Source organism: Pollachius pollachius, assembly GCF_949987615.1.
Source record: "Pollachius pollachius genome assembly, chromosome: 11".
In the NCBI taxonomy this organism is placed as follows: Eukaryota; Metazoa; Chordata; class Actinopteri; order Gadiformes; family Gadidae; genus Pollachius; species Pollachius pollachius.
Window position 1 is genome coordinate 9,682,301 of NC_136944.1, and position 17,866 is coordinate 9,700,166.

General features: G+C 43.5%; 1 protein-coding gene across 2 annotated transcripts; it reads right to left on the reverse strand.

Moving 5' to 3' along the window:
- Positions 1–10,209: 10,209 nt before the first annotated feature.
- psmd3 (proteasome 26S subunit, non-ATPase 3) lies at positions 10,210–17,624 on the reverse strand. 2 transcript variants are annotated; one of them, XM_079745911.1, is made up of 13 exons: positions 17,575–17,624; positions 17,311–17,475; positions 16,363–16,553; positions 15,706–15,846; positions 15,363–15,499; positions 14,974–15,164; positions 14,397–14,500; positions 13,593–13,707; positions 13,297–13,416; positions 12,787–12,890; positions 11,918–12,073; positions 11,530–11,580; positions 10,210–10,575 (listed from the first exon to the last, which is right to left on the reverse strand). In XM_079745911.1, exons 2-13 carry the CDS (start codon positions 17,468–17,470, stop codon positions 10,498–10,500), a joined length of 1,548 nt encoding a protein of 515 aa, XP_079602037.1. In that variant the 5' UTR covers positions 17,471–17,475; positions 17,575–17,624; the 3' UTR covers positions 10,210–10,497. The 2 variants fall into 2 exon arrangements, with proteins under 2 accessions (XP_079602037.1, XP_079602038.1); XM_079745912.1 differs by lacking the exon at positions 17,575–17,624 and having other exon boundaries at positions 17,311–17,568.
- Between the last annotated feature and the right edge of the window lie 242 nt (positions 17,625–17,866).

Here is a 17,866-nt window from a genome sequence, read left to right on the forward strand (position 1 = left end):
CTGCTGCAGGTCGCTGCTGCTTGAGGCGATGGCTGCTTGAGCTGGCTGGTGGTGGCGAAGGGTGGTGGTGTCGCCTTCTGCTGCTAGCGGTGGCGGCTTGTGCTGGCGACGGCTGTTGGTGGTGGCGACTGCTGGTGGGTGGTGGTGGCGGTGGCGACTGCTGCGATTGTTGTCCTTCCTTTCGACCTGATGCACTTTACTATCCTTAACATCAGCCTGATGTATGTGGAGTATTTTCTTTGTTTATTAATAACTTATAATATTCCTCCCTGTTCCTTCACTTTGTTCTTGTTTTACAAGTTAGATATACACGCACACCTGTTTACACATTTGTTCAATTCAATTCAATTCAATTTTATTTGTATAGCCCTTAATCACCATTACAGTCTCAAAGGGCTTAACAAGTCAAATATTTATGACACCCCCCTTTACCCAAGCCCCCACAAGGGCAAGAAAAAACTCCCTTGAAATTAGCAAGGAAGAAATCTTGAGAAGAAACGCATAGTGGGGGATCCTTCTGGTGGTCAGGAGTACAATGGGTGCCATAATTGACATACAGGTAAATACATGCACAAAAATGGTGATGTGGTGCTGGCCGGTTGACCATGAGGAGAGTCCAGGCATCCAGTCCAGTCACCGTAACATGCTAGAACAGACAGAATAGTGAATTAGAACGGAACAGTACATAGCGGGAATGTATACTGCATTAACAAAACACAAACAACCAGAGTGGTCTTCACTTCGCATTTTCACAATCGTTTTCACAATCCTATGTTCCAAATGCAAGATCGTAGAGGTGCGTTTTGAGCTTTCCTTTGAATAGCTCCACAGAGTCAGCTTCCCTGATCACTTGTGGCAGCCTATTCCATAGGAAGGGGGCTCGATAGGCAAACGCTCTCTGTCCGGCCGATTTCTTTTTAACCTTCGGCAGTGAAAGAAGGCCAGCTCCCGAAGACCGGAGGGACCGAGAAGGACTATAAGGAATGATCAGGTCCTTCAGGTAGGATGGAGAAGATCCATGCACGGCTTTATAGGTTAGCAGTAGCACCTTAAAGTCCGATCTGAAAGTTATTGGTAGCCAGTGCAGAGAGGCGAGAATAGGTGTGATATGATCAAACCTTCTCGTTCTGGTCAGCAGTCTAGCTGCAGCATTCTGTACAAGCTGTAGACTTTTTGTGGTAGATTTTGGTAGTCCCGAGAACAGTGCATTTGTTGTTCTTGTTCCACACATGACTAACTTTGTTTTATTTATTGATACCCCCTGGCTCTACTTTGCTGTTCTTGTTCACACTTGTATGTTTGCTTCGTTGTTCTTAGTCCTTGTTCCCACTTGTTTTTGGAGAGGCGCCGAGATCGTTTATTGGCCTGTGGCATGTGCCACCGCGACCACTGACATACCATGGCATATGGCGTTCAGGAACGGTAACTGCCGTTCCCCACAATGGTATATGACACCAGCGCGCCCCGCCTCCTCCGTATAATTTCAAGACAAGTATTGCCGTAAATGTAAAGCTATATATATATATGGTCTTTATTGACACTATATCACAACATAACGCCGTAAATAAAGGGATTTATACGTTTCTCTTGTCCGTTCTGTTGTTAGGATATGTGCGATCTGTTTGTTGTTGCTTTTGAAATGACAGATGCTTTTGAAAACAGCCGGACTTGCTCCGGTGACGGTAGTTAGCCTAGCCACCTAAACTGGTCTGACTAATCGATAACAGAGATTTAGAGCTATAGTCTATGACTACAGAGGCAGGTCCCTATATTTACCATGGGGTAGCACTGTAGCCTATGGCTAGACAGTCATCCATTTTTCCACTCGTGTTATATCAAGGTGTCCTAGTAGCGTAGCCTATATAGCCTACTGTATGACTGCTTCAACTCATAACTATTCAGTAGGCCAAATATTAAGTTTTGCATTTGTTCTTATTGGTGTTTAACCAAAAAAATAAAGTAGGCCTATAGGTTCCTATCATTTAACACTGATCCAGTGTCACAAACCTTTCTATACCGACATGATCCAGTGGTATCATGGCATATAGGCCTTCCGTTTGTCCTCATGTAAAATGGTAAGTACTAGGGATGTGCATTTCTGGCAAAAAATACTATTCAATATTAGCTGAGAAGTGGTCGAATAATATTCGAAAATCGGTCAATCAAGATCCCCCCACGCACGCACGCACCTCGGATACACGCAAACACAACACGACACAGGGAGAGGCTTGTTGATTTGTATGAAATCAATCAAAATTATTAAAACATGGCTTTTTATTTTACTTTTTACAATTTATTTGTTACCAGCATTCGTAGTGTTGATCAGCTGAGAAATAGTCCGCCAAAGACGTTGACGTCGCTTAGCAACCGAGGACTCTGAGTCACTCCCCGCTCTACGCGCGTGTCATGCAGAAAGAGACGAGAGCGACAAGAGCCGCAATCATGTCTTGTGCGGTTGGTTGCACAAACCGTTTTAATACCATTAACAAAACGCAGAAGTTTTACAGGATACCATCAACTCGCACCCCATTTTAGGCAAACAGTCTTTGGTTACAAGCTATCAGAAGAAGCGATTGGAACGAGCAGATGATTAAAGGCTAGGCTTGCTACCGTCACCGGAGCAAGTCCGGCTGTTTTCAAAAGCAACAACAAACAGATCTCACATATCCTAACAACAGAACGGACAACAGAAACGTATAAATCCCTTTATTTATGGCGTTATGTTGTGATATAGTGTCAATAAAGACCAAATATATATAGCTTTACATTTACGGCAATACTTGTCTTGAAATTATACGGAGGAGGCGGGGCGTGCTGGTGTCATATACCATTGTTGGGAACGGCAGTTACCGTTCCTGAACGGCAGTTACCGTTCCTGAACGGCATATGCCGTTGTTACACCGAATTCTGCGACCCACCGAAAAGTATGACCCCAAGGGGCGCTGTTGCACATTTTCTGCAACATGCACGTTTGCATTATAACAAAAACATAAATAAAACATAAGATCTCCCCCCACCGGTGGGTCTTTCTTTTCTTGATACTAACATTAATTCTAAACAGCGTTTTACACAGTAGCCTATAATAGGAAATGCTCAAAGGTAAATCACCGTAATTTAACACTGACTGATTTTTATAGGTAAAGAAGCAACGGTGAAGGACCGTACTAAACGCCCTATCGTTATATGGGTCTGTAAAATGCTAATCAATTCAAAACACATGTATTTATTAAGCACCTTTAATATAAAGGTAATTGGTTGGGGGGAGATCTTATGTTTTATTTATGTTTTTGTTATGCCTGTCTACGCTTCAAACTCGTGCATATTGCAAAAAATATGCAACAGCGCCCCCTGGGGTCACACTTTTCGGTGGGTCGCGGAATTCGGTGTAACACCGTTCCTGAACGGCAGTTACCGTTCCTGAACGGTAACTGCCAGGAACGGCATATGCCATGGTGGCACATGCCGCAGGCCAATAAACGATCTCGGCGCTACTGTGTTTTTGGTTCCACAAACCTCAGCCTGATATATGTGGAAAGGATTTTTTTCTAAACACTCAGCATCTCAAACACTGGGTCCAGCTTTACATGGTGCATCCTCCTTTGCAGCATGCAGATGATAGGCAGTGGAATCTGCATTTGCTGGAGGGTTTTATAACCAGTGGTCCATTTTACTTGTATTGCTTTTTTAATTGTCTTTCCTCACCGTATTCCTCTCATGTTAACACTTATATTCATCCCTGTTCCTTTACTTTGTTCTTGTTTTTCAAGTTGGATACACACATTCTTGTTGTCTCACCCATTGTTTAATAAAAAAAAATACTATTTCATTCATCAAAGCGTAATGATTTGTTATTCTTTAATATATGTGATACTTTGTGTATGGCTTAGTCTGAAAAGTATCATGGTTGTGTGGTCAGCTCTTGCCTCATCAGTAGAAGTTGCCTGGAAACTAAATGCTAAATGGACTGTTGCTACTCTGCTTTCTCAATCGCTCTCTGAGCACGGGTAAGTGAATCGGAATTACAAGCAAATTCAAGGAATCCAAAAAATGAACATCTTGAATCGTCTTTGATTTCAGAACAGATGTAGTAAGGTAAAAGTTAGCCACTAAAGTCAGTAGCCTAGTGCTACCCATGCTAACACAAACGTGAAGCTTTCCCTCAAAATTAAAAACGAATCTAAGTAGCTTGCAGTTGTCACCCTACAGGAGCGTCGCTAGCAATTGAAAACATCCGGCGCTATAGAGTCGGAGTCCTTTTTAAAGGGGGTTTGGGGTTTGTCCCCCGAGAAAATTGAAAATCAGGCTGATGAACATGCAATTGTCACGTAGTTTGAGAAGTAAAGGAAAGACAAATCGCCATGTCTGACTAACGTCGGGGCAGGCCTACTGAGTAGGTTAATGTTTACGTTAAGGATAGGAAAGTGCACCACATACACCAGCAGCCAAAATTAGACATTAGAAAAGCCTGTACCCAAATAAACACTGTCATGCGCCTACCCGATGTCAAGTGGAATCGCGGGCATAGCGGGAATAACGGGTTGAATTCACTGCGGGTCTCCTGAATCTGTGCAAAATAGAGCAGCACTAAACAGCAATATCGACGTGAGGGGCTTTGCATAGAGAATCAAATTTGCAACAAATGATTCTAAATTTGCCCATAAATGTATATGTCAGAATTTTGCGGTTTTCACTGGCTACAATATTGCATCTGGGAGTTGTCAAATTTGCTTAACAAAATGTTGTTTTTGACCCGGCGCCCCCGAAACGTTAACGGCCCACAGGGAATTCTCCCAATAGGCCTTATGCGCAACATTCTTCCGGGTTCTTCAAAACAGTGGTCTTGGCTTCCGGTCGTCCGCTGCTCAATAAGCTGAGTTTATTATGGCGACCTTCTACAGCCGGTGTTTACAGGAGCTACCCCGAACAACTATTAGCGATGTGCACAGTATTGCCAAACGGACGTCCAGAGCCCCGGGGACTCTGTTAGACAAGGGATTTAAGTTTTACGCCTCCTCATTTATTCATAATTATGAAGGTATTTACATTTGTAGCTTTTGCTAATAGCGCTCGTTAGCGTTAGTTAACTGTAAGTAGCCTAGTTGTGTACTTGTATGCTATCAGTTAGTTTAGCAGTATTTTTGCTCACAGACAATTAAGACAATCAGATGAAGACTGCATTTTAGCGATGGGTTTATACTACCAACAGTATAATTACTACGATGTCCTGTGTGGTTAAGCTGGTCTTTGTCGACGTGGTACGCTGGTCGTATGTGTCTAGTAGACGCATAAGACCAGACACTACTATCCTAGTAGACTCTACTAGGATAGCTGCTAGGTTTAATGTCGACTAGCTGCTACCGTTCTGGCAGGTGTTTCAGATTTCTAAAACATTGATTTGTATAAAGACAACTGTGATGAATGAATGAATGAATGAAATGATGCTGTATCTTTTTTCCACCAGTTTCAAACAAAGACAGGTTGAGAGGTACTGTCACTGTCAGAGCAGCTTGTCACAGGTCCATGCAGAAGAATGAAAAACCACACAGCTTGAGCGTAGGCTATGTTCAGGGATGGGTTTGTTAAATTGTCTGTTTCAGTTCAATGACTGTACAGAATGCGTTCATCAAGCCTCTCAGAATGAATATATTTACACTGCAACTGCTTTCATTTGGCCACCAGCATGTTCTCAACTATGTAAACACCATATTCACAAATACAACACATTCTTCTGAGACACTTGATAAATGGCTATAGTCTACCTGTTAGTGAAAGAAGGTAATTTGTGCAAAGTTGATTGACAGTAAATATTTCTATCGACACATATTTGGTATACCTCTACTCGTATGGTTAACAATTTTTGTATACTAAACACACACACACTATACCGATAACATCATTAGGACACTTGCCATGACATTACATTCGAAAGCTATATATATGTGTTTCCTCCCCTTTTGCAATTGCTACTACTTGCAACTATTGACACCCTGTAGTGGCAGGCATTCCAGTACTGAGCAATATATGTTTATTGTGGTAGACTTGTAGGAAGCCCCTTGTCTTAATTTAGTGGTATCTGTTCTGCCAACTGTCCAATTGTCTCTTTGTGTATTGTATACAGATAGTGCTTCGTGATTCAGATCCCGTCATCATGACCTCAAGTCAGTGTTCATGCAAAGCTGGCACAGCAGTATGCAATCACACTGCTGCACTGCTCTTTCAGACAGCTCATTACTCCGAGCTCAATATCCAGGTTGTCCCCCCTGTTCATGCCTGTACAGAAATGGAACAACAATGGCACAAGCCCAGAACTGCAGTAAGGGTTGAGGCAAATGCACTGTATAATATGTATGTAATAGTTAGGCTATGTGTGCTGCAATAAAATAGTAATTTGCTAAAATAAAGTATAGTGATCTAAGGTTAGAAGCATTAGAGGTGCAGCGTAATATAATGGCGACTCTTTACTCCATAAGGGAGTAAAACCCGGGCCTGTAAACAGCATGATTGTTACAAGACCCAGGCTTAACAGGTGCATGGAAGGAGGAATCAGGTGAGGTGTAGTCACTGAGGTCATACATGTAAACATTAGCTGGGGCACAGCAGGTTATGATTTGTAACAATATCACTGTATTTGGAGGTCACGAGCAGTTACTGAAACCATTAGACTATGCATACCACATATTTTACTTTTATAATTGGAACCTTTTCATAGTAGAATATTACCTTTACCACTTTGTTTCATAGAAGTACACTCTCCAAGGGTGTGCATGGGCACCCTTTTGATATTGGGCTGCTATGCATTGAGGACACATACGAGGACTTTGCTAATGTTTCGGACCCATATCGCCCTAACTGACTCATCCTTTGGAAACTGGTGGAAACTTACGCTAGAGTTAAATTTCCCCGACACAGAACAGCTCGGCACACAACAAAAACTGCTGTTCAGATGTTGCCGTTTCTGGTATTTTAACATTTTAACATTTGTGAAATTTTAATTTCACAAATGTTAAAATTAAATTTTAATCACACGAAATAGAAAACTAAATACTAAATAGAATACACTAAAGCGAAACTTAGAAGTTACCAGGAGATCACCTACCGCTGCAGTCAACCAGTGTACGGAAGTGAAAAGCGGAAATGATTAGACCCGTTTACACCTGTTTTCCGGTTCGAACGCTGGGCGCTCCGCATAACCCCTTTCTCCCGATTACCACTCTGCGCGTGCGTGCGTGCGAAGGCGTTATTCGATTGCCTTGCAAACATGTACGGTAATATTCATACTGGTTTAAATAATGAATTTGATAGTATCTCCCATCGTTGCTGAGCAAGAGTTTTTTTTCGAAAGTTCAGTGATAGAAACAAATCCCGGGCTATTGACGTTTTACGGTACCACTGTCATGCACCTACCCAATGTCAAGTGGACCGGGTTGAATGCACTGCGGGTCTCTCTTCTTATATCCATCTTACCAAAAATATTTTATTACTGTCCTTCTCAACACTCTCTGATCTCACTAAAAGGCTAGCAGCACGAAACAACAATATCTACGAGATGCGCTATGCATAGAGAAGAAAGAATACCGACGTTGAATTTGCAACATTTTGAAACAAATTATTCTAAGTCTGCCCATATATGGACACGTCAGAATTTTGCGGTTTTCACTCGCTACAATATTGCATCTGTGGCTGCTGGTAATGCAACCACAAAGAAGTAAACTCTACGGGGCTATTTTCATCATTGTTTTTTTTGTTTTTTTGACGGCACATCGATCCGGGGCTATTCCCAAAAGATCCGGGGCTATTGCCTCGAATGCCCTGGTCTAACGACGCGCCTGTCACCCTACCACTCCAAATGGAGTAAAACTGTCATTTACAAATATGCAACAATAGTCAGAAAAGTAGGCCTACTTGGGTATGTGTTTTTTAAATTTATATTTACCATTCAATATTGCAATAGCTGTTGTCAGTCCCATTGAAGAACACAGCAGCGCGGCGTGTTTTGGAACTATGCAGGCTTACGTGAACCACGTGACCACCCTGCCAGCGAGATCAGAGAGTGTCGCAACTCTTCTCTCTCTATGGCTTTGGACTAGACTTCATAACAACCAGTATGGATTGTTATGCCTAAAGTATGGATGCCCGCAGGGACCTCTTTGCGCTTCTTTGCTTAATCAGATGAATCAACTGCTTGCGATGGTTGAACATGAGCGAGAATTGATCAATTGATTGGTGATGTTTATAATTGTAACCTATAATGTATCGTAATGCAAATGTTAGAATGGGTGTTAAGGACGCCAGCCTTCCGAGTTGCACCTTTGACGTAATTTCCGGTCTCGGAGCATGTATAGCGTTCCCGTTCGTCTTTGTGATTGTGTCATGAAATTGGCTAGTCAATGTTTATTGTTAGCTACATTAGCCTCTTTAACAAACCATCCCGAAAACAAACAACACAACTTTACATTGTATTGCACGCACAGCAAGCAATGCATTAATTGGTGACCGGAATAAACTAGCAATGTAATCACGTGTGTAAGAGCATTTAAAATCAACATTAAAATGACCAATGTGGTACAAATACAAAGAAAATAAATCTCTTAACGGGCGCAGCCATAATGGTTGAGAGCGTCACCACTGCTCTCGGTCTACTCTCAGAATTCCGAGATATAGACAAAAAGGCGGCACGCCTCTGAGAAATGCCGCTAGAAAGCTGGGAGATAATGGAGATTTCCCGACTTCTGACTCGGAAGGCTGGCGTCCGAGGATTCAGGAACACACCATTAGTCTATCAATGAAATGGGCAGCCCTTGTTGTGAAGTGAACTCGGGTAGCTCTACTTGTGCACTTTCCTCCGAGCTTAATGGTGTGTTTCTCAATCCTCGGACGTCAGACTTCCGAGTCGAAAGTCAAAGATCTCCTAGCTTTCTTGCGGCATTTCTCTGGGGCACAAAACAACGACTAGCCAATTTCATGACACAATCACAAAGACGAAAAACGCTATAAATACTCCGAGACCGGAAATGACGGAGTGGATGCAACTCAGAAGGCTGGCGTCCGAGAATTCAGGAACACACCATAAGGTCCGAACCTCCCGGAAACTGACGTTTTGAAGGCGGCAAGAGATTGGGACTAAAGGCGCGTTCACTCTCCTGGTGAAAACGAGACGGCTCGCCAGTGATGACGCTCACGCTTACGCGTGTTCCCGACAGCGACTGTTCATGTGTACTTGGGAAACAGCCGGTAGGGAATCTAAAAGTTCTACACAGCGGGGGGGGGGGTCCGATAAAAACCAGTCAGAATTAAACAGAACTTAGTAGGATCAGTTTCACGTTTGCATGCCTTTTTCCCTTGATGCCTATCACTTCTATCCTTTTGCTTTTATTTGTGAGAAGCACAGTATTGCCGACTGTATGGAAGGCAACACTTCCCATTATCTAGAGCTCGTTTACCAGTACACAACGTTTAAAACTGAGCAAAGTCATGCCAACAGACACAGTTACAACGTCAATCAATAGTAAAGTATGTGATATGATGGATGATTCTTTTATATTGAGTAAAACGTTCATGTTCCGCCATGTTCATGCGCGTCACTAGTAAACCATACATCACCAACTGGGCAACTCTTATCAAAATTTGGCAGAAGTTGCCGAACGGAAGTAGAATCATAACAGCATCATAAGGTGTCGTTCACGCGAAATTTCCGACGTCGCGAAAATGTTTTCCCCATAATTTCCAGCGATGTGAACGCACCAATAAATTATAACGTACTATGTACGTAATTTCTTTTCCACTGGCAAAGCAATGCATGCACATATTAAGCATTGGTAGAGGTCGGTGTGCAATATTAGTGATACAAACAGCGTTGGCAACATCAACCAGACTAATTCCCGTCTCTAACTCTAACCCTAGAAATGGCCATTTGAAAGACGTTTCAACGAGATCAATGATATATTTGTTCAAGAGCATCAGGGCAGCAGATGTGTTTGTATAGGATGTGAGACTGGATACAATAGGTTAATTTTGAATGCCACCCCACCAGTTATATTAAAATTACAATTTCCATTTCCATATAGTCCAATGCATGTTTTCTTAATTCTTTGCATTCTTTACCCTTAACCTGTTTACCTATTGACACGTGGGACTGTAGCACTAGCTGACCATAAATAGGCTAAACATACCCCTTAACAGCATGAACATCATACACAGACAAGTTTATTTAGACAAAAAAAAACACATTTTATTTCAGTTCAAGCCCTGCCTCACAGATAGACACATGCTATAGGTTAGATTAGTCGGATGGACCATGTCAGGCCAGATTTAGCTCACTCTACAGTCAACTGTGCAACGGTAAGGCAGGAAAATACAGAGCCAAAAGAATGAAGGATGAAAAGGAGGATGGAGGATAAAAGGTATTGTGGGTGTTTATGATCTACCGATGGATGGCAGCGTACAACGGAACGGAAAAAAACAAACAACATCCTGCGGCGACAGGAAGCAGGGTTCTGACTAAGGGAAGCTGTCGTCGTCATCCTCCGCCATCTCTTTAGCGAACTCCAGGTCCTGCTGCTCGCGCTCCCGACGTTCCTGATGACCGAATAGGGAACACGTTCAGAGATTTTAAACGTAACTGGCCATACAGCACACACTATAATCCTAACTAGTGATCGGCCGATATATCGGCCGGCCGATATAATCAGCCGATATTTGCGTTTTTTTACGTGTATCGGTTTCGGCCGATTTTTTTTTTTATTATTATTATTTTTTCTCTGAGGGATTTACAGACAGTTCAATAAATGTAGACATTTTTTAAATTGAGACATTGTAACATTTGTTATCATTGTGTCATTTTTATAATGTAAATTGAGGGAGGCTTAGCCTGGAAATCCAGACCCACATCTAGAAAGCTGTAAGGTCTGGCAACGAGTAATGACAATGGCCCAACTTGAGGGGCAGCACCAAGCATGCATTTGAAAATATCACTGGATAACACACATTGTATAACACTACGACCAATCAGAAAAATACAAGGGGTGACGTATCCAGACCAGTGGAGCTAACCAATAGATAAGACTCTTGCCGTATCCGGTCGGTAAAACAGCAACGCTTTTGGCCCGCCTATATTGATACATCGATGTGATTGATTAATGTTCTGGGCCGGGGGAGGCCCAGAATATACACGGGTATATTGTTTGTTCCAAGAATGACTCGCTGAGCAAATTCAAATTGTGCTCTCGCGAGAACTCTGGATTTCCAGGGTAGTATTGGCTCAAGAAAATCGGTACCGGCGTATCGGCTAAGGCTGATGAAAAAGAAAATCGGTATAGGCAATAAAAAATCCACATCGGTCGATCCCTAATCCTAACATACATTTTATTAAACAGCAGGTAGGTGTTAGGCATGGTCGACTGCAGACATTGAGGAATGAACCCAGAACCAATGGGCTGGGAGTGAAACACCCTAACCTCTACACCCAACTAAACGTCTACATTGAGAAATTAGAGATGGAGTAAAATAAAAGGTAAAGAACGAAACAATTACCTCGGCTGACTCCAGGTCCTTGTTGTAGGCTTTGGGGGGGAAGCGCATGGCCTGTAGTGGGAGATAAAACGCTGATGAGTCAAGCCGGTTAACAGGAGACATTTCCAACAGTGTTTCCCCAACCTCAGGGCCAAGAGCTCCTAAGGGCTTGCATGATTCAAGCTTGTTGAACATGCACATAGGTCAGACATCGTCCATGACTCCATTTATAGATCAAGTTGCCTCATAAGGGCTCGATTAATATGCACATGGGAACATTCTGGAAACAGACGTTTTAAGAGTAGTTGAATTTAAATCTTGTTAAATAATAATGAAATACTCCCTATTTTCACTACAGCATGTGAGTGAGTGAGTGAGTGTGTGTGCTGGTCAGTGCATGGATTCTGACCTTGACAGACATGTTGTGGATGTCCAGACAGAAGGAGATTCTCTGGTGGAAGGCCAGCTGAGGCTCCCTGGTGCCATAGATGTCCATGGTCTCCTTAGACTGCACGTAGCCCTTCTCATGGTTAATACTGGCCTCGATCACACCGTCGCGGATGGCCTGCACCGCAAATAAACACATTGTTCAACCATTGGTGAATACTATGACAAAATGTTATTGCATTGTGTGACCCAGGAGCTACACTGAGCACAAAAGCTGAGCTTCAAACTCTGTAGGTGGCGAAGAAGTAAAAGATGCTCACGTTTTGAACTACACACTTTTTCCGTCTAGATTCCACTTGGGTTTTGGATTGTTGTGCCGTTAAAGTAGCATTTAGAAACATTTACTACCTTAACGGCACAGACAATCCAAAACCCAAGTGGAATCTAGATGGACAAAGTGTGTAGTTCAAAACGTGAGCAGCTTTTACTTCTTCGCCACCTACAGAGTTTGTTATGTACGATCATTAAAAAAAAAACATGTTATTTCCTATAGAGATTTGACCGATGATACCGGTGCCTCGAGGGCGGGACTTATTCTTCAGAGGTCTATAGGGCAGCTCTTCTGTAGATCGTCTTTCCTTTTAATTTCTAACATTCATTAATTTTAATAATGGAAAAAAATGAATATAAAATATCACATAGGATTGCATAGAATGAGAGTAGGATAACCTCCAACTATCTCAAAACAAATAGCTTAATTTAACTGCATTTTATGACCTATATACCATTTGAGTTTCACAACGAGTACACCTGCAATTCGCATACAATTTGTTCCGTGTGCCCGTGCACATGTGTGTGCAAGTTTCTTTTTGGGGCGAGTGTGAATGTTACCTTGGCAACAATGAACTCGGCATCCTCTGGACTGTCCAGCTGCAGCTTCTGGGCGATGTCGGCCAATGAGATGCGAGAGTAGGACAGGCTGATCATACGCACACCTGGAAAGTTACATATATGTTTAGAATCTTTTATCCCAAACTACAGGACTTCATTTAAACTAGCGCTGGCGGTGTACAGTTAGAGTAAAGCAAAATGTTACATTATGTCATACATTAATGCATCATTTTGGTACAGAAAGCGTTAGGGCTAATCAAATACATGACCTGTAAGTGATGAATTTGATTAATTGAATTTGCTATAGGTTATTCCATTCATAAACACAAATTACAATTTATTGGAGAACCAAAAATGCAGTCAAAATATTTTGTCCAACCATACAACCGATTGTATGACAATACGATTACTTGATTCTAAGTGGAGTTTACAGATCCACTTCAAAACCCACAATAATGCCAACAACGACCGTGACCCTGAACCGGTTGGTGCTGGAGCCCCATGACCCACCGGTCTTGATGACGTTGTGGCGCAGGCGGATGATGAGTGTGTATGTCCCATCCACCTGGAACTTCTCCCCAAACTCCTCCAGAACCTGGTTGAACTTAGCCAGATTACCCATCCTCACCGCTGCAAGACACAAACCCACGATACACTCTTACTTACACACCTTGATTCGGATAAGATTTAGGTGTCCTTTAAAAAACAGATTTCATTTCTTGTTTTGTTTCATTGTTTCCCTTTTCACGTTGTGTTTAGAGCCAACATAGAGGGAGTGAGCGAGTGTAGGTGAGCGAGTGAGTTACCTTGCGTGAGAAGGAAGTACGGCATGAGGGACCTCTTAAGTGAGGGCTGTCTAAACTGCAGTCTGTCTGGAATCTCCCCTAGCAACAGCTCCACCACAATCAACAGTTTGTGGACCTGAGAAGCAGATGTGACATGTTTGAGTGGCATGTAAGTACATCTCTTCTCTTGCCTTTATGGAACCCATACGTGTACCCTGCGTGTAACATCCGGTCTAAGACCGGATGTTACACAAAGAAAAACATACATTCATTTGAAAAGGATAAAGCAAAACCATATGACTTATCGAGCTGTAAAAATACTGATGGACCGTTATTGATCCGATATCAATGATACAAAACCCTCTGCAGACTTTGATAATTAATACCAAACAAATGGATTAGGAGAACGCAACATGGTTAACATTGTAAAATTCATTACCCATCCTTTCACTCAGTCTGAGATAACTGAATCTCTTTACCATAACCATTGAAGAACAATACCGGTCTGGGTGATCAAAGCATCGCAACTTTCGCCCCTGGCTTCACTGACCCTTCTGTTAACAATATAACTTCTTCCCATTCAACCAAAGAGCATTTCGCTTGCACCTGCCTGCCCCTAATGTAAACAATGGCAGTACAGCACTTCCTTGTGAAGTACTTGTGTGGGGATTTACTTTTACTTTGTCCAAAAACTCTGTACTGACTGGAGCGCATTGATAAGTGAAGCCGGGGGAGGCCGAGACCAGTATTGTCCTTTTAAGCAAACAGTATCAATTCAATGTTGTATGATGAGCACATGCAGTTGGACCCCCTCCCCGTGCTCACCGTCTGTTTGAAGCCCACGGCGGTGTGTTGAGGAGCCTTCCTGAGGGCGTTGGTCAGCGTCCGCCTGGCTTCGGTGTACTCCAGCTGGATGGACTTGATGCGACCTGGGCAGACGCGCGGGGGGGGGGGGGGGGCCCGTCAGCCGGCTTCTAATGCACTTGATCCTCGACTGACATGGTGGGCGGCAATCAAGGGAGCCAATGCTGCCCTGCTGAGCCACTGCAGGCCGAACACTAACTAAGAGTTAGTGTTCTAGGTTAAACCCCAACCCATTCTATGCAACTTCTCGACCGCAGACCTTGCAGGGTTCAAAAGAAAGTTTTGAATTCATTTATCCAATGCTACCAGGGTTTTTGGATGTAAATCCACGTCTGGGTCTCCTAAATTAACCCAACATCTCAGTCCATCCCAACTACTCCAACATCTCAATCCATCCCAACATTTTCATAACCTGGGCCACCTACAAGCTGGTGATTTGTTGGTACCACTTTGCACACACAGCGTATATACAGTGGAAAAACCAACACCACACGCCCTTCTTCGAGCGAAGGGACTTGGTAGCACCCCCGCCACTCACCGGTGTAGTAGAGGTATCTGGCCCACTCGTTGTTGTTGGCCAGCTCGGGGAACACCGACTTGGACACCAGCTTCTCGGCCTGGTCGTAGAGGTTGAACTGGAGGTAGTTCCTCAGCAGAAGGTTGAGTAGCACGGCCTGCCCGTCTGCGTCGTGACGTAGCGTGGCCGTACGCAGCCGGGTGTGGAGGAAACTGGTGGGGAGGCAGAGAGAGAGGGAGAAGTTTTGCTAGGGTTAGTCTGGGTAAGCCGCTTGTAATCATGTAGTGCTTCAATAGCCACTATTGATGGCTAGCAATGCTTTATATAGTGTAGTGGCCAGGGCCTTTGCACTCCCAGAAGGTACCTGGCTCAATCCTTTTTGTCCGCAGTATATGTGTGTATGTGCGTACCTGCGGATGGTGTCAAGCTGGTTGAGGAACTCGTAGACGCGTGAGTGATAGTAATAACACTTGGCGGCCACCAGGTCCAAAGCCCGGCGGTTCTGAGAGCCGACCCTCTGGAGCAGGTCGTCAGACACTTTCTGGGCCTGCAGGGAGAACACCCCAAAAAAGAAAATGACCAATCAACATGTTTATATGGTTCAATGTGCTCAAGCAGCTCAAAACTTGTGTCGAAAGTGGTTTTGATTCCGCACTCTTCAAAACATAAGGCAAGGTAACAATGAAAACCCATGCCTTAGGTTCCATTTGCACAGCCACATTTCAATAGGACCTATTCATAAAGACAAGCTACCTCTGTGTAGCTCTTGTTGTTGGTGAGGTGGACCACCACCAGCAGCTGGAGGTAGGCCTCCACCTCAGGCAGCAGAGGTGTGGCGGCTGCCTTCCCCGTCCTGGGCCGGAAGGGGATGTCCCCCTCCACTGTTTCCATGGGCTGATGTGGGACGAAGAGGGAGAGGATGGAGGGATAGACATTAATTAAGAATAATGAGAAGCTTCCCGTCTTGCTTCCCTCCCCAGTTCTACATCACCATCAGGATGTAGAACTGGCAGCTCCCTGCATATCATAGCCCCTGCATAATGAATAGGAAGTTGTTTGACGTGAACACAGAGGCTAACAGATGCTTGCCGTCAAGCTAGTGGAGGGTACAGCTCATTTCTGTACAGCAGGCCATGTAATAAATTGAATTTCAAACCTTTCAAATGAACACAGAAAGTCTGAAAAAGTCAGACAAAACAGCTTGTAGTATTCCTGGCTACATTTCTCTTTAAGTGAGTGGTGAGGCTCTAAATACATGACCAGACCCAGAACACCTTTAGGGGATCCCACTATAAATCAGGTCCAGTGAATGTAATCCGATAACGCAAACTGCTGAACATCCTATGAAAGCCCTGGTGTATCCCTTCCATTCAGCTCACAGGCTGCAGTGCCTCTCCTGCCAGACCCTACCTCTTCCAGGAAACCCAGCAGGTAGTCCCGGGCCGTGGCGTTGCTGGTGTAGAAGCCAGCGAGGGCCTTGTGCAGCACATTAGCATTGAGACGGCGGCTGGTGGAGGGGAGCGCCCGGAGAGCGCGCAGTACGAAGCGCGGCTCCTTCCCAGACACCGCCTTCTCTATCTGCTTCACATGCTCCTTGATGTCTGAGGAGGTTGGAACGAGGCAGAGAGAGTGAGATAAAGAGAGCGGGGATGAGAAAGGGGGGGGAATGTTTGTGGTTTGTGGCAATGGGGCAATACGTGAGACGAGACAGTGAGACCAAAGGTAGTAAAAAATTGAGAGTGGGGTGGTAAAAAGTACTGTGAACAAATGTTTAGAGACACATGGCATATGACTTTCAATAAATGGGCAGCACAAAAATAATAACATTGACACTTAATCTAAAGATTATAGAAATGCCATTGTAAATTTAAGAATCACTGCTTTAATGCATTCATTTCCAATTACAAGTTAAAAACCACAGTTCATATAAAAACAGAATAGAAGGTTTTCTCAAAATCCAGCCCAACAATATACGCAGACAACGAGGACATAAGTGACTGACACAAGCACAGCAAAAACGTAGCTAATGTTAGCTTAGCTAAAACGGGTCTCCAATTGCTGTCAGTCATAACAGTGACTTGTATTTGTTGCGTGACACATAAGATCTTTCGCCATAAACATCACATTCTTATCAGAACACATTTCAATTAACATATACAAGTAATGGGTACCTTATTTCAGATTTGGAAGTTCATGTGTACAGTCTGAAAAGACTACACACAGTTTTCCGACCGCTATTTTGCTAGCTGGCTATGCTATGTAGTAGCTCAATACCATGGTAAACATGCGAGAGGTTAAACCAAGTTAGCGTGAACTGTGTGATTTCCCTGGGTTTTTTGTAATTACGACTGATCCTACCGTCGAGTGTGAGGTTATCCAGTTCCTTGGGTAGTTTGACGGCGTTAGCTGCATCTTCCTCGGGCATCTCCACGTCCTGCGGGTCGGGGCCCGCATCCTTCTGCTTGTCGGCTTTGGAGTCCTTGGGTTTCTCGCGTCGTTTTGCTGTTGTCTCCTTCATAGTGTCTGTTAAAACAGTATTATCTATGTATAAAACCTTTCAAATATAGATCTGAATGGGGCATAAAAGGTTATAGTTGTTTTTATCAGCAAGTCATAACTCACGTTCACTCGTTTCGTTCGGCGATGACTGGCAACTATTGTGGTGCGCAAAGGACTCTGGGATACAGACCCTACTGGTCAATACAGGATAAACAGTCGCAACTAGTGGATATCAGATTCAGTATATTCCTCTCATTTCGTCTTCTGTGTTTGCAATTGTCACGCAGCACAAGTTTGAAATACTTTGACAAACAAATATACAATGATGCAATGATCTACAAAAATACATTTTCTTTATTAAATGCACAATTCACTTTGGAAAGTCTAAAAAGCAAAACAGGAGTAAATGGATAAC

Excerpts from the sequence above, each read along its gene's own strand:
- psmd3 (XM_079745911.1), bottom strand. The coding sequence starts at position 17,470 with ATGAAGGAGACAACAGCAAAACGACGCGAGAAACCCAAGGACTCCAAA. Across the intron at positions 15,165-15,362 it reads CAGCTTGACACCATCCGCAG|TTTCCTCCACACCCGGCTGC; the intron begins GTACGCACATAC and ends CCTCCCCACCAG. Across the intron at positions 11,581-11,917 it reads TCCACAACATGTCTGTCAAG|GCCATGCGCTTCCCCCCCAA; the intron begins GTCAGAATCCAT and ends CTCCCACTACAG.